General features: G+C 47.2%; 6 protein-coding genes across 6 annotated transcripts; 2 read left to right on the top strand and 4 right to left on the bottom strand.

Annotated features, from left to right (window-relative positions):
- The first annotated feature begins 658 nt into the window (after nt 1–658).
- On the top strand, nt 659–3,083 carry C8R40DRAFT_58665 (uncharacterized protein). Its single transcript, XM_046235540.1, has 2 exons — nt 659–1,270; nt 1,328–3,083. The coding sequence occupies exons 1-2, from the start codon at nt 899–901 to the stop codon at nt 2,807–2,809; spliced, it is 1,854 nt and encodes a 617-aa protein (XP_046092751.1). The 5' UTR covers nt 659–898; the 3' UTR covers nt 2,810–3,083.
- On the bottom strand, nt 2,941–4,676 carry C8R40DRAFT_1032231 (glycoside hydrolase family 71 protein; the record flags this gene model as incomplete). The annotated part of the gene is made up of 5 exons (XM_046223242.1): nt 2,941–3,577; nt 3,638–3,845; nt 3,906–3,923; nt 3,984–4,542; nt 4,602–4,676. The coding sequence occupies 5 exons, from the start codon at nt 4,674–4,676 to the stop codon at nt 2,941–2,943; spliced, it is 1,497 nt and encodes a 498-aa protein (XP_046092750.1).
- Nucleotides 4,677–6,143: 1,467 nt separating this feature from the next.
- Nucleotides 6,144–8,460, top strand: C8R40DRAFT_1165065 (uncharacterized protein; the record flags this gene model as incomplete). Its single annotated transcript, XM_046230623.1, has 5 exons — nt 6,144–6,340; nt 6,398–6,556; nt 6,606–6,725; nt 6,775–7,498; nt 7,564–8,460. The coding sequence occupies 5 exons, from the start codon at nt 6,144–6,146 to the stop codon at nt 8,458–8,460; spliced, it is 2,097 nt and encodes a 698-aa protein (XP_046092749.1).
- Nucleotides 8,461–8,616: 156 nt separating this feature from the next.
- On the bottom strand, nt 8,617–9,612 carry C8R40DRAFT_58514 (uncharacterized protein). Its single transcript, XM_046235530.1, has 3 exons — nt 9,357–9,612; nt 9,217–9,287; nt 8,617–9,151 (listed from the first exon to the last, which is right to left on the bottom strand). Exons 1-3 carry the CDS (start codon nt 9,517–9,519, stop codon nt 8,774–8,776), a joined length of 612 nt encoding a protein of 203 aa, XP_046092748.1. The 5' UTR covers nt 9,520–9,612; the 3' UTR covers nt 8,617–8,773.
- A 181-nt stretch (nt 9,613–9,793) lies between these two features.
- C8R40DRAFT_1165063 (carboxylesterase) lies at nt 9,794–11,479 on the bottom strand (the record flags this gene model as incomplete). Its single annotated transcript, XM_046230622.1, has 3 exons — nt 9,794–10,365; nt 10,421–11,252; nt 11,318–11,479. 3 exons carry the CDS (start codon nt 11,477–11,479, stop codon nt 9,794–9,796), a joined length of 1,566 nt encoding a protein of 521 aa, XP_046092747.1.
- A 749-nt stretch (nt 11,480–12,228) lies between these two features.
- C8R40DRAFT_1031694 (major facilitator superfamily domain-containing protein) lies at nt 12,229–14,124 on the bottom strand (the record flags this gene model as incomplete). The annotated part of the gene is made up of 5 exons (XM_046223191.1): nt 12,229–12,549; nt 12,611–12,945; nt 13,009–13,615; nt 13,669–13,786; nt 13,847–14,124. The coding sequence occupies 5 exons, from the start codon at nt 14,122–14,124 to the stop codon at nt 12,229–12,231; spliced, it is 1,659 nt and encodes a 552-aa protein (XP_046092746.1).
- Between the last annotated feature and the right edge of the window lie 968 nt (nt 14,125–15,092).

Raw genomic sequence — 15,092 nt, 5'->3', positions numbered from 1 at the left:
ACCTTATCTTATCGGAATCTTCGCACGTGCAGCGAGCGCTTATCCATGTAATCTTCATGATCTTGGCCTTTTCAGACGACCTTCACAACCTCTATGTTCCTTGAGATTCTCCCTGCATTGCGTATTCTTAATGGATGTAATAATTCCCGAATCGCACCCTCCGAGATTCAAGTCCTTCCGCACAATCACTACCAGAATTCAAGTCACGACTCACCCACTCCACCGACAGTCTCTTCATCTCCTTTAGATCAATTCCCTATCTGGTTTAAACGAGTGATGGAAGATGGCGTAGTCCACGAGCACGCGGCCATATCACTGTCTACCGCCACGCCATCCTACTGGGTATTCCATCAGCCCGAATGGTGTTAACCAAGTAACTAGATGAACGTGGATTCATCTTTTACACCAATTACACATCGCCCAAGTCACACGAGTTGGAAGCGAATCCGTACGCAGCGCTAATGTTCTTTTGGCGGGAGGCTCATCAATCCGTGAGGGTCATCGGGAAGGTAGAGAAAGTTAGTCGAGAGGAGATTGAGGCATATTTTTGGACTCGACCCAAAGGCAGTCAGTTGGGTGCTTGGGCTAGCAGGCAGAGTCAGGTTGTCAAAGTGGTGATAGAAAGGTTGAAAAAGCTCGAGAAACGATTCGCTTCTGTAGAGTATAATGGAGAGACACAATCGTACATAACCTGTTTTGCTTAGGATTGATGGACCTCATCATATTTCTCACGTTTCATTTCAACGTGCCTGTACGACACCGACGGTTATCATAATCCAATTCCTGATGCATCAGCTCCAGCCTTGAAGCTTGAAATTTGAAGAGCCTTGACAACCATAAGTCCTACAACCACAGCTCTCGCTTTTTAATCTTTTGAAAGTTGCCAGACTGGGATCCAATGTACTCAGCTGCAATTGCTCCTATAAGGCGTCCATCTTCCCCAGACTCTACGATGCACAACCAGGGATATTCAACCCTAAAAAATGGCAACGAAGATTCCGAGTCAGTCGAACTTGAAGAACTCACAAGGTCGCCCTTGCGCCCTCATTACGGAACCGCTGGTAGACGTACTGGATATCTCACCATTCTAGGCCTCTTCTTTGGTTCAATATTGATTGCTGTCATCAATCATGTTGTCTTTTCCAAACTCGATGGAAAACCGACCGCTGGACGTACTGAACAATTTTGGGTAACCACCCTCAAAAATGTGTTTCCAGCTGCAGTTGCACTCCTGCTGTTTGTAGATCTCAAATATTGTCTCTCACAAGTGGTGCGTTCATGATTTTGTTCGGGTTAGAACAACACCTTGATATTCCATGTATATCAGGCGTTATATCGAATTCGCAGTGGCTCGCATCCGATAGGCCTTGTGAGCCTTATGACCTCCCCACCGAACTTCACCAATACGATATCTATCTTATTAAAGTCGTCCATGCGCGCTTCGATCTTGATATTTTTTATCTTGGCCGTAATCACTCAAGCGGTCACTGTCACCTCCATTTTCATCCCTGGAGCGCTAACGGTGACACAGAGCTCTCCAGTTACCACCTCCCTCGAAATCCCTAACGTCGACTTCAATGCTGTCAATCCTATGACATCGTCATTCGTTACCGTAGAATCCGATACTCCTCCTACTCTGAGCTTCCTCGATTCATCTCAAAGGTGGCGTCAATTGATAATACGGGCTGCTTCGGCCAACGTTGCCCCGACATGGGACGCACCGGTCGGGTGTGGTTCATCCTGCACTTATAACTTCACGTATTCCGCTCCTGCGCTTAATTGCACAGAATTATCAAAGCAAGATATTTGGCCAAGTGGAACAAACACCTCCGATAGCCGTTTGGCTTTTCCTCTGAATACTACCGATCCAAATGAATCCTTGAACGAGTATTTCTTCTACAACTCATCCTTTGCATTCACTTCTGAGCCCAACACTCCCAACGTCAGTTCATCTACCTTGGATGTATACTACATGGAGAATTTCAACACGACGTACGATCAGGCTTTGTTATTAGCGAGCCAATACCCGGATCCTACGCAATACAACCCTCGTGGCGCTCACTGTGAATACCAAAATGCCACGTATGAAGCAACGACCACGTTCTTGAATAACACTCAGTCGTCGAGTGTGCACGTAAAGGAGCTGAATGGCTACCTCCCCATCGGACACGATGCCGATGGCCCATATCCTGGAACGAATACGACAAACATGACATTGGCGTTTCGTAGTATTGCCCAGTCCTTCAATGAAATCCTTAGCGGAAACGCGTTCTACCAAACGAACAGCAGCGGTTTGGTAACGGATAGTACCCAGGCTCTCAACACACCGCTCTTCAGTTTAACTGGTGTCATCCAGAATGTCACAGCCACAGATAGCTTCCAATACAACGAATATCTCTTCCTTCTTTCTCCGACGTTCAAAGGTAATCTCTCCGATGGAATTGAAGAACTCTTGGGAAACATCACTCTTGCCTTCGTAAATGAGGGACTGGCATCCACAATTGCAAGTGTGACTGTGACTCCCAGTAGCACGCAGTATCAGTACCACGCAGTGAAGCTGGCTGTCATATACGGGATAGTGTTTGCCATGTCCCTCGTGGTGGTCATCTACGGCCTCGTGTGCATTTGGGAGAACGGTACTACTGCAGTCTTTGACCTGGAGCATATCATTGAGATGACGGCCGGAAGCACGAATCTCCACAAATCTGCCCTGCACCCAGAGTTTAGCTCTACGTATGTTCGGGGCCTCCTCTTTCCCGCCGGCAACTCGACGAGAACTATATTGGATACTTCCCGGGAAAGAGAATAGAATGGGTTCTTCGTTAATCGCATCACGGTTGCAACGGGCCTTCAAGATGACATGAACGTACACAAAATGAAGACGAAGTGATCAATGATGTTACATAAATAACATAAGATATAAAGTACAGCTGGCGCTTCTCAGACCGCAGGGGAAGTGGGTGCGGCTGTGGCTGAGCTTGTTGCTGTCGCAGCAGTAGAAGCAGGAGGAGTAGCAGGGAGGGAGGGCGTCGGATCACAAGCTACCTTCAAGCCATTTGTCAACAACGTCAAACCGTCCGCACCAAGTACATCCCTCGTTCCCTCCGGTACAGTCCCAACATACGCATTAAAATTGTATATTCCGCAAGGGCACGTATCCTGGATCACTTTCAGGCTCGTAGCGCTCATTACCTCAGCCCCATTCCGAGCAAGGGTAAAGCTCTGAGCACCAACCTCGAACGGGACGGAAAACGCAGAAGCACCAGCAGGCGCATCGATTGTGTATTCCATCGCACCCGTGTTGACGGTGATCGTGCCTGCAGCGGTCAATAAAGGAACGACGAAAACGTCATCAGCTAGGGTGTCGTATCCATCTGGTCTTCCTTCAAAATAGTTGCCGGTGTCATTGTTTGCAGCGACCATAGTGGTGTCGGTGGAATCACAGTCGAGGTCTTTTGGTGTAATGCGGTACCAGTAAATAATCTCATCAGATGTAATGTAGCTGTTAGGAGAGGACGCTCCTGCTTTGTACGCTGAAATGAAGGGTTTTGCCATGTCGAGCCAGCCATCGTGGGGCCTGTGTGATGACAGAGAGAGAGAAGTATTCGAGTAGACAAATGCGAATTTCTTGACGTACATATCATTCACCCATTTAGAACTTCCGTCGTCGGTGTGAGGGGAAGACAGTGGACCAATGTAATGGCTTTCGCCATAGTCATTCCAAGTTATGATTTCAACATAAGGAGGCTGCAGTTCAAGAATTTCCAGCCATCTCATGTACCACAACAAGTCGCTCGGAAATACCCAATTTTTACTATAAGTGACCTCTGGTCCAAAGTGAGTGGCTACAACAAAATATATGGTCAGAGACGTGATATCGAGTTTGTCAAAAAGTTTTCACTCACAAAACCATGCGGATGCAGCTTCAATATGAGAAGGAAGATTTCAAAGGTGAGTTATACCGATTCTGAATAATTACTCACGAGCGATATACCCCTGAGAAGTGGAGAGAGCACTGTCGTATTCCTGGTCTCCCTCAGTTACAGTGACTACAACACCCCCCTGAGGCGCTTTATTATCGCCATCGTTCTCCCAAGCTAGCCAATTGAGTGCACCGTCGATGACACTCAAATCGCCCACCCCAGGATGGAAATTCGGTGCAAAATAAACGTCAGGAAACCCGTCCCCAGAAGCTGTTGATCTTAACGTGGTTATATCAAGTCCATCGCCTGCGAATGAAGAGGCGAAGACGTAGCTCGTCCCATCGACGTCGACATGGAGTTGAGCTGGTAGACCTGCATACTGGGCAATTTTCGCACCAACGGCGGCAGCATCACTGGCAGGGTCCCACCAGTTGAAATCAAAGGATATGAAGACGGACATGTCATTGTTGGCGGCAGATTCGTAGGCGTAGCCGAGTTGAGTGTCGGTGTAGGAGTCAGTGCCGATGTTGAGCGCGAATGCATCGATTCCGAGGGATTTGGCACGCTGCATGTCTGCGTCAAAGTCGGCTGAGCTGGTTCTATCCGATACGACTCCAATCTGTGAACAGAGGGTATGAGTATATCAATGACGAACTGATAAGATAAAGTCTGTTCTACCATGAAGTGACAGAAAACGAGCTTAGAGCTCGAAGTTTGTCTAGACTCGATTTGTGATCTGTTAATAGAGGACATGGCGTACGCTTTCACATTTGCCGCTGGTGACGCCCTGGTAGACGCGAAAAGCCAGAAACCAAAAAGGACGGAGGAAAGGAGACGCTTCATGGAAAATAAGATGCAAGGACAGAGTTTCAGGGACTATTCACAAAAAAGTATGCGCTATTATACGACCGGGAAATGAGAATGAGCACATGCAGCGGTGTTCAAAGAATATCTGCACTCACATGAAAGATCCGCGAACTCAGTGCGGTAGTATCATGCATGATTATTCTCCCACTTATTGAGAAGTAGCACAAGAAGCTGCGGTCAACCAACAACGTGAACAAGATTGATTTCAACAAAGTGACCCGGCCAACGGATTCGTAAAAAAAAAGGTCAATGTCATTTCTTAGAACGACGCGAGATCCATCGCACAGACCTAGGCGCCACATAGATTGCATACGCGGGTGCATACTCTGTGCAGGGAGCTACAAGGACGGTAAGGATGATCACCAATCTCTGGCTGTTGGGCAAAACAAGTTTGCATGGAGACGAAGATGAGACTACATTTGGCCAGTTTAATGAAAACAAACAAAACAACGCTGTGTTGATCGAGTAAATTTAGTTTTCAGGTGATTACATCCTTAGTTCTTGAGAGTTTTCCTGAAGATGTTGAGCATGGTTTGTACGAAGCGCACGCTGACTTTGGAGCATGTGATGAGAGGTAGTGAATTTCAGCTAGTTACAAGCATCTGATATTTGGGCTTGCGGCAGGAGAAGTGACCATCTTGTGCAACGGGACGAGTATGGTGAAATATGATGTCAAGAAGCCAGTTGATGAAGATGCTGGAACAGTAAGTTCCTACCACTAGGCACGCATAGTGTATGGCTTTCCCAGATATCCCCAAGTTATAAAGTCTTGAAACCACCTTCGCGCAGGATGGTCCATGTCAAAGGCCTTTAGAATCCAAATGAGAATCCGAGCATAAGAAATCATTATTTATCGGGGGCCTAATTGAGCCCAAGTTCGCGTGCATGGGAATCAATGTAGACATTGCTTAAGGGTCCAGTGTTGCTCGCAGTTCGCCAGAGTGCAGCTATTGTACAAAGGTCTCATCGAAATCGTCATGGAGGTATACTCATAGATTTTGCAAGTTGAAGTAAGAGAACATATTTGCTTTAAGCGCCAATGGGCGCTCAGTTTCTGAAGTTACAACTCAAGAACATCTATGATTTTAGTAATGGGCAATGTTCTTTCTGTGTTCTTGTACGAAGGAATTTCACTGGCGACTCAACAGTGTAAGTATGGCACTTCTTAGCTGTTTGCTACTGACTTCATTTTTGAAGGTGAAAGGCTGAGAGTCCCTTGTAGTCTGTTTTTTTACAATCTGCACGCGTTTAGTATCCGTCGGACAATTTCTTAGTCTCAAATTAGGGTCGGCGTCATAAAAATTTCGAAAGAGAAACTCCATTTCGCCGATCTCCTCTTTCTCCACATACACGATGAACGACCCAGGATTAGAAGATAAAATTCAAGACACGGCGACACATGTAACACAAGACCTGAGGGACAGGGCTGGCAGCAACAGCAGCCGCGAACCGCAGGCAGGAGATGCGCACACCAAATCTGCAGGAGATGCATTTCGTGAAGAGTTGCAGGTAGATGACGAGGAGGAGGAAATCGGGTACTTCGCGCCTCAGTGAGTTCACGACTTCATGGCAAAGTAGCTGGAAATTGAATCTAAATTTGAAATCAGACGGTGGTGGTTCACTTCAACAGCATTTCCCCTTGTGGCAGGGACGTTTGGCCCACTCGCAAACTTGTTCTCAGTCTGTGCATTGGTACAAACATGGCGAGTTGAGATATCGGGTGGAGAATCAGAAACACAAGGTCAACGGATCTCGGATCCACATTGGTCCGTGTTTAAACGTTACATGCTTCGAATTACCGTTCACATTCAGCAGGTTAATAGGTTTGAATGCAGCGTCGCTCATTCTCGCTCTACTTGCAAACGTTCTCCTGCTGTTCAATTTCGCACATCGAGTTCGGTACATTATCGCTCAGCCACTCACTATTTCGTTATGGTCTGTTCATATTGGTCGAGACTTAACGATGTACTAATCCACGAACTAGGTATCTGTCATCGCTACTCCTGATTATCCCGCTTGCCCTTGCTCCATCTATCACGCCACCCTCGAACGTCTCCCAACATGCGCTCTCACAGTCCTACTACTATGCCCTGCTATCCGCGATCCTCTATGGAATTCTATCAACTCTGCTTCTTCTCCACTTCATATTCTCATTACCACCCTTCTCTGCATATCCCGCCTCCTTCGCAACCCTCACAATTCCTCAGCGAACACTTATGCTGCAAACAATATCATTCACACTTTATCTCGCTCTCGGCGCAGGTATATTCTCTGCCCTTGAGGGTTGGGAATTCTGCGACGGCGTATATTGGGCTGATTATACACTCTTGACCATCGGTCTTGGATCGGATTTTCCCTTGCAGACTTCTGCTGGGAGAGGCGTTCTCATCCCATACACAGGTGGAGGTATTCTCCTAATTGGTATCGTTATAGGCAGTGTTCGAGGTTTGGTACTCGAACGCGGCGGAGTCAAAATGTTGCATAGACAGTTGGTGAAGGAGCGAGATCGCGGGATTAAGAAGGTCAAAAAAAGATTGGGGATGGAAACTCGTGGTGATTCAGATGAAGCTTTGAAGACTGAGTTCGACGCGATGAGACAAGTGTTAAGACGAGCGGAGATTTCGAGGAAATATTTGTCTTTGGGGATCTCTTTCCTTGTTTTTCTGGTTGTTTGGTTTCTTGGTGCAATGGTTTTTTTCTTTTCCGAGGTACGCCGTCGATCTTCTACTTCCCTTCGACAGTTTCACCCAGATCCCACTTTCCGATTTTGCAGGCAGATAGTCAAAACTGGAAATACGGAACCTCGCTGTATTTTACATATACCACCCTCTTGACTATCGGCTATGGCGATCTCTACCCCGAATCAAATTTGGGGAAACCTTTCTTCGTCCTATGGACGCTCATCGCTGTCCCTTCCGTCACCATACTCATATCCAACATGGGAGACACAGTCGTCGCCTGGGTTCAAAAAGGTACGATGTGGCTAGGACAAAGGACGATCCTCCCCGAACGGTCTCTCAGAAGCGATACGGACACCAGAAGCAATCCCACCGACTCCCGCCGTACTCGTATTCGTACCCGTCTTCGTCAAAAAGGATTCTGGCCTCTCAAATCTCCGGAAAATGTAGAAAAGGCAGTTCATTCCGAGGAAGCCAGGGAGGTAGACGAAGGTGCTGTACCAGACCCCAGTCGTACGCAAGCCAATGGAGAAGGCGAGAACAAGGAAATTCGAGGCGATATCGAAAAACTCGGAGATGCAGTGGAGACAGTTGAAGCGGAGCGTGGACAGGGAGGTGGGATCGCTGCACGGCTAGCCAGAGAGATCAAGCTTGTCTCCAAGGATCTTGGGAAGCAGCCGCCGAAGGAATATGAGTGGGAGGATTGGAAAAGGTGGATGAGGCTGTTGAGTGTTAGTAGTGATGATAACGATGGTAGCAATGGTCGTCGTGGCTTGGGTGGGCTGAAATCCTTGAAATCTCCGACTCGGAGTATGGGTGCGCGCTCTCCGACTCACTCAGATGCTTCAAGATCGAGTGGATGGATTTGGTTAGGGGATGATGGGCCACTTTTTAGTCAGGAGAGTGAGGCAAACTGGATACTTGGAAAGTTATGTGACAGGCTAGAGCAGGTGCTAATGAAAGAGGTTCTGAACGCAAGGACAGCTCACTAATAACTTTGTGTTTTTTCCTGTTGCTTACACGAGTTCGGTTCATGACTCTTGAGTAATATTTGAAACTCTGATTGCATCTCGCTGTGCATCCCCCTTTCAGAGTTCAATTGGTACATAGAGCGCCACAAGAAGATTTTCTTGAGAGAGCTCCACAAAGTGACGACTAGGTGTACTAAAGATTGGGCTGGAGATCTAGGTGAAGGTTTCTGGGGAAAAGCGAATATTTGTTAAGTGTACTTGGTTAGTGTCATTTGCAGACTGATCGTCGAAGTACAGATAGCCAAATAAATATACAAGTGCCCACCCACACCGTCTATGCTAATGAGAATCTGCTTAACAGCGAACGCGCCGGTCCTCCAATTATGGTCACACTCTGAGTCTCAGGGGTGTATTTGATGAGGCAGCCAGAGTGCTCGTACTGACACTTCTCCGACACCGCTGGACCCCACACGGAGAACTCTAGAGTACCATCCCGGTTTTTGCCACTGTTTCCACTCGTAACAATGTAGAAACCACCTTCAGGGATCACCATTTTCGTACTTTTATACCAAGCCTCCAGGATCTTCTCCGCATTCTGTTTGTATTGTTCTGATGATCCAGGATCCACTTCATTTCCTTGGAAGATAACATTGACCAGTCTACCAGGTTGAACTTGTAGTGCTTTATTGATCAGGTCGGTATTTTTCGGCCCCTGATCATGAGAAAATAAAGAAATCGTGAGTGAACTACACTAGAACAAGAACAAAACATACGCACGTTAAGAGGTGCTGCATGCACAATGGAAAGCAGAGCGATGAAGACGAAGGTGGGATTGAAATGCATGATATCTATGCGAAATGACAATATTTTTAGGTCAGAGAGATAGAGAGAAAGAAGTGCGCCAAGATTCTACTGACTCCTGTAGAAGGCTCGGCAACGTAGCAGCAGCAGGTTCGTGAAAGAATGCAGAAAACGTAGACGGATCGACTTGATACACTTTTCGCCAGCGAAAAGAGGGAGATGGGTAATTGAGAAACAAAATGTTTGATCCCTTATAAGGTATGCGCACCGCTGATGCATCGGGATAAACCAACGGGGTCAGCAGGGGCTACATTTTCCATAAGCGAGAGATTTGACCGATCATGTTTGACTGATCATGAATGATGTGGTAGATGGATACACAGGCCTAAGGAGGACCTCTTGGAAATAGGGTACTACATAGGCGAAAATAATTGTTGCAGAATACATTAGCTATAAAAAAGTACACGGTTATTTAGATGATAAAAATCCAACATGGAGTAATGGGTCCAAGTAGATGTGACTGACGTTACTGATACCCTTTATGATTTTCTTTTCATGGTGTGGTGTTGTACACCGCGCCAGGGATATGACAAGCCCCTTCGACGGAATCTCCTGTAACAATCTGTACCGCCTGTCCATCCGCCCCAAACTGAGTTATATTGCCTCCATTCACTGCAGTGACATCGTAAGCAGGCCATCCCTTACTCTCCATCGACGACGGATCAGTGATGAAATCCAAAAAATAATCCTGCATGCGCTCCGACGTCTGCACCTCCAAATCCGTTATTTCTCCAGGAGCGATGAGGTATGTCCCAAAGAACATATACAGATCGGAGTAGTGGTAGGCACCGAGCCATGGGACGGGAGCGATGTTGGTGAAGTTGCCAGCCCATTCGTAGCGGTAGGTAGAGAGACCGGCTTGGTCGAGCAGCTTACTAGTATTGTAAGCTCCGCAGACGAATATAAGCGTATCTTCGGTGATCAGATCCTCCGCGGGTCCATCTTCCTCATAAGGAAGTAAAGCTGAGAATTCGCGCGCGGTAGTACCAAAGATCGTAGGAATTTGAGCGTATTTTCCTTCAAGATGACGTTCCGTGTAGTTGGCAAAGACATATTTGTGGTCAACTATCGTTGTGAGTTAGCATGAGCGAGTAGAGTTTGAACCGGAAGGAACTTTCACCTTGCCGAGTGAATGTGATGGCAGATTGAGACGTGTTCACTAGTGTTGAATTGTCCTGATATTGACCAACGAAGTTCTCGATACGTGCCACAGGTACATGCCGCATGCATTCAAGCTCAACTTTCGGGTCTGAGAAATCACAGTCCAGCGATTTGGCAACAAATGTGAAGTTGAGCCCGTCGTAATCTTCGGTCAAAGCAGGGTATCCAATGGCAAAGGCAGAGCTCATGATAGCGCCGGAAGCGATAGGGTCATCGTACCACGTAGCAAGATATGCGTCCACCATCCCTGACCCCGCAGATTGTCCCCAAATCGTGATTCTAAACGGATCACCTCCGAAAGCGGCGATATTTTCAGCAACCCATTCGATTGCAACACGTTGGTCCTGCATCGCGAAATTACCGTTCCCGTCTAATCCGAGAGCATGGGGATGGCTGAAGATGTTAACACGATAGTTAGTGGTGACAATGATATGACTCTGCGATCGGTGGACCCAGTTTGCAGGAAGCTGAGTGGGGATGTTAATTCCCCCGGTTACGTCTCCACCACCAGTGAAAAAGTGGATTACGGGAAGGTTCGAATCTGCAGTAGCGTTCGCGGGCGTCCAAATGGCAAGGGTAAGACAGTCTTCGGCGGAGTTCTGGGCGAATTCGCCGGCAAGCAGACTTTCGCCATAGTTAACGACGAGATTGCCTGTGATGTTCATAGCCCAGACAGTAGGGATGGCCGAAACGTATTGCGAGCACGCGGGGCCAAAAACCGTCGAGTCGATGACCTCGGAAGAATTGTCGAGATGTTGTGGCGAAGTCCAACGTCGAGATCCCACCGGAGGCTGGAAGGAAGAATGGATTGATAATCAGTTTCTTGTATGCGACAATGGATATTTGTTGAACAAACCTTTGCATATGGGACATACTTGAAGTGTCTGACGTCCGGGTACGTATCATTGAGACCACCAACGAAAGTACCAGTTCGAGTGTAAACAGTCAGATTAGCCTGTTCAGCCTCCGCCCAGGCGACGCTGGCAATTGCGAGTGTTGCCACTATTCTCTTGAACATTGCGAGACTTGGAAGATCTCTGGAGATGACGAAGTGGGAATACCGGAGAGAAGGTTTATATACTATGTCGAGGACCTTCCAAGGAACATCATGAGAACAGAAGATGAAATTGAGGGGGTAAATTGGTCACCTGCACCTGTACCTACACCAAACGCCGAGTGTACAGAGGGCGGAACTAGGCGGGATTGGTCAAAAAAAAGTCATTCGTGGTGAATCGTGTCAAGTAACTGTTCTCAACTGGGATTTTGGATTTTCGCCCAAGACCACTGAATGGTCATACCTCCAAATTCTTTCTCTGCCTGCACAAAAATTGGCGTCATGAGGTACGAGTGTTTAGTTAGACTGGAATAGTGAAACCATCGCTTTGTTCGGTTATTCTTTCTTGCGGGAGTAAGTAGCGAGCTGTAGCGAGTCAACGTCAACTCGAAAGGGCGCGGCGCCCGCTTTCGGATCCCGATTACGATCCGGTGTATTGCCGGCGTAGCGCTCACCGCAAGGTTTTTGGTCTGTAGGGACAACGACGTTTAAGCTTCTAAGCAACTACCATAATATACTAAATACAGATAATAAATGCGAAGGTAAATATTAATAGAACTAGATAATGAAAAAGTATAATGGTAAATGAAGCGTAGGGACTGTATGTATGGATACAAAGAAGATGGAGAATGTAGAATAGCATCATGAAAGCAAACCAATTTTTCTGACGTGTTGAGTCGTGTGATATAGTCCAAATCATGTCCGAGTCAAGATCAAACCTGCTCCGCGTTCATCATCTTCCCTTCAATATTGTGCCTCTCCTCTTCCTCCAACTCTTTGGCAATCTTCAGATCAATACACGGAGCGAACTTGCTCTTTTGACGGATGCGGGCTCCGTATTTGTAGAAGAGGAATGGGCTGGGTGCCATGACAAGACCGATAAGGCCAACAAGAGTCGATGCCCAATTGATGCCGAGTTTGGTGTACATCTGAACGGTAAAGAGAGGGAAGGCTGCTGCGACGAGTGAACGTATGGTTGTGTTGGCGGCGAATGCAGAGGCGCTGTACATGAGGTAGGTGTCGATGAGGTAACTCTGAGAGAATACAACGTCGTATCAGTTGAAAAGCTTGAGTGATTTCGTGTTTTTTACATACCAAAAATGACATGAAAATCAAGCTGATTGCAAACCCTAGAACGACGGTCGCAACAGCGGGAACCGCCCAGTGGATGCTCGTGTACTCTCCCGTCCATCCTAACCAGAACGCACCAACGACGAGAGCTGGCCCACCAACCATCGCACCGTAAAGACGGTATTCCGCTGGAGGAAACCCTTTCCAATGAGCAATATGCTTCGAATACTGGAGGGAAAAGTAAAAGTTCGTCAAAGCACCCAGGGTACTTCCAATACCAACTCCAATGAATATGATACCGTTTTGGGATAAGGTGAAGCCGTGGCGCTCAACGAAGATGACAGGAAACGCTTCAAACACTGAAAAAGATTTACGAATGAATATACAGTCTTGCTGATGCAAAAATAGGAAAAATCACGTACGAGCATAAAGAACGCCATAAACAATCGAGAGATAAACTGTGACGAGTACCAGGATGGGCTCTAAAAGAAGCATCTGGAATGGCCTGAACAAAGTGCGGTGCAGGAGGGGACCTAGGGTAAAGTCCTGCTTCTCATGTTCTGCGTATATCGTCTTGGCAATTTCCGGCGTCTCAGCCTCTTTCCTCATCTTCTTTGCCTTCCTCAGCAAAAGCACCGGTGCGTATGTTTCCGGGAGGAAAACAACCATGACAATAGTAGACGCTCCGGCGAAGATAAACATAACCCAGAAAATCCAATTCCACTTCAGTTTTGACTCGGCAACAAACCCTCCTACCAATGGTCCTAGAACGGGCCCAAGGAAAACACTGGCAGCGAAAACACTCGTTGCGGGACCTCGACCTCCTGCAGACCAGATATCTGCAAGAAGGCCACCCCCAATAGTGAGCGGAGCAACGGCGAAGAAACCGGAAAAGAACCGGGTGACGAGCAGGGTCTGAATGTTGGGTGCGAACACTTGGCCGAGAATGAAGAGAGTGTAGGCGGACATGCCAAGAACCAAAATTGGTTTACGGCCAAACCATTCACTGCCTGGACCAAAAACAAAAGGCTGGATTTTGTTGTCAATATCGTTTTAGACTAATCTGGGTGAACGAAACCTACTCCAAACACATATCCCAGCAGGAAAACGCTGGTAACAAGATATGATACTTCGTTAGATATACCGAATTGCTCTATGATTCTAGATGTTGCGGCGCTCGGGGCTGATGATGCGAACGTCCTGAAAAATGAACACAGGGGTAAGTTGTTGTCAGCAAAAGTGCAGAAAATGTACTCGTACACATTGATGGTCATCCCTGCACAAAGGATAGTAAGCAGCCACTTCCGTAACACAGTCCAATTTTGTGGATTGTGTGGATCTTGAGGACCATCCCAGGTAACCGGAGCAGACGAAGGGGAAGAAACCTCAAACGACGACAATTCTTTTTTGGGAGAGAGCAGCGGGGGCTCCCGAACATCGTCTCCGCCGTACATTTCCATTCTTGCTTCATCGTCGGCAATTTCGCTATCAAGTTGCGAAGGATGTGATGGTCGTATGGTCGGAGGCGCGTCAAGCATCGTCACGGAGGACTGAGCGCTGTGGCTAGAGGTGTGTTCCATAATATGTCTGATGGGCAGAGTAGAAGTAGGTGTTGCGAAGTTATCTAGATGCGACGCAGACATCGTGAAATTGGTGGCTAACGATGTCAATAATATTAGAGGGCAAAGACTGATAAGGTATTTTTTGAAACCATGACGTTGGGTCTAGTTTATATAAGACCCTATGTTTCTGAAAATTTGATTGACGGATGAAAGAGTGGCCGCTGCAAGGCAGATGTGTCATCCTCGACAGCGCGACGCAAAAGCTGAATCAGCGCCTGTGTGGCCATTTATCCGTCCTCGATCCGTTTCTAGGTTCCATGCGTTGCATCGCTGAGTGGTTGCAATAACAATCGAAAGCCCGAAGAGCTTTCAGAATCAGGTTGAGAAGAATTATTGTAAGTTAGTTCTTGAATTTACTGGGGAAAAGTTTGTGCGCCTCACGCAACTTGGAGGCAGAGGATTACAGCCCGCAGACTTGATGGAAAGGCGAGGATCGCAGTGTTAATATGGAGTGTCCGCATCAGTCGCTCATGGCGGCGTTTGACAAAGTTGTGATTACTGCTCCGGCAAAATGTATGACCGAGAACCGGTTTAGGTGATACAGGCGCCTATTCACTCCTGATATCGATTATCACAAGTCTCTTTGCGGAAGACGGAAGCCAGGACTCCCAGAAGAATTCGAGCTGTGAACTTGTTCTTATCGATATCGAGGATCATCGACCACTCGCAACTTATCTACGAGCGGTATCTGGCATGAGTCCGATCGTTTCTGTAGATAGATGGCATTCCTTGAAGATTCGTTATGAGCTGTACTGTATGTAGCTATAGGTAGCTATCTACATAAGTAGCTACTAGTACCTTATGTGGAGAATCATCCACCCGATATACGATATCCTGCGTGCTGCGGTAAAACCTTTGTCTGTTCGTTTGTAATCAGTTGCCTT

The sequence above is a fragment of the Lentinula edodes genome, assembly GCF_021015755.1.
Source record: "Lentinula edodes strain Le(Bin) 0899 ss11 chromosome Unknown C8R40scaffold_1, whole genome shotgun sequence".
Lineage (NCBI taxonomy): Eukaryota > Fungi > Basidiomycota > Agaricomycetes > Agaricales > Omphalotaceae > Lentinula > Lentinula edodes.
The sequence above is the reverse complement of the archived record's forward strand: the minus strand, read 5'-3'. Positions and strand labels throughout refer to the sequence as shown.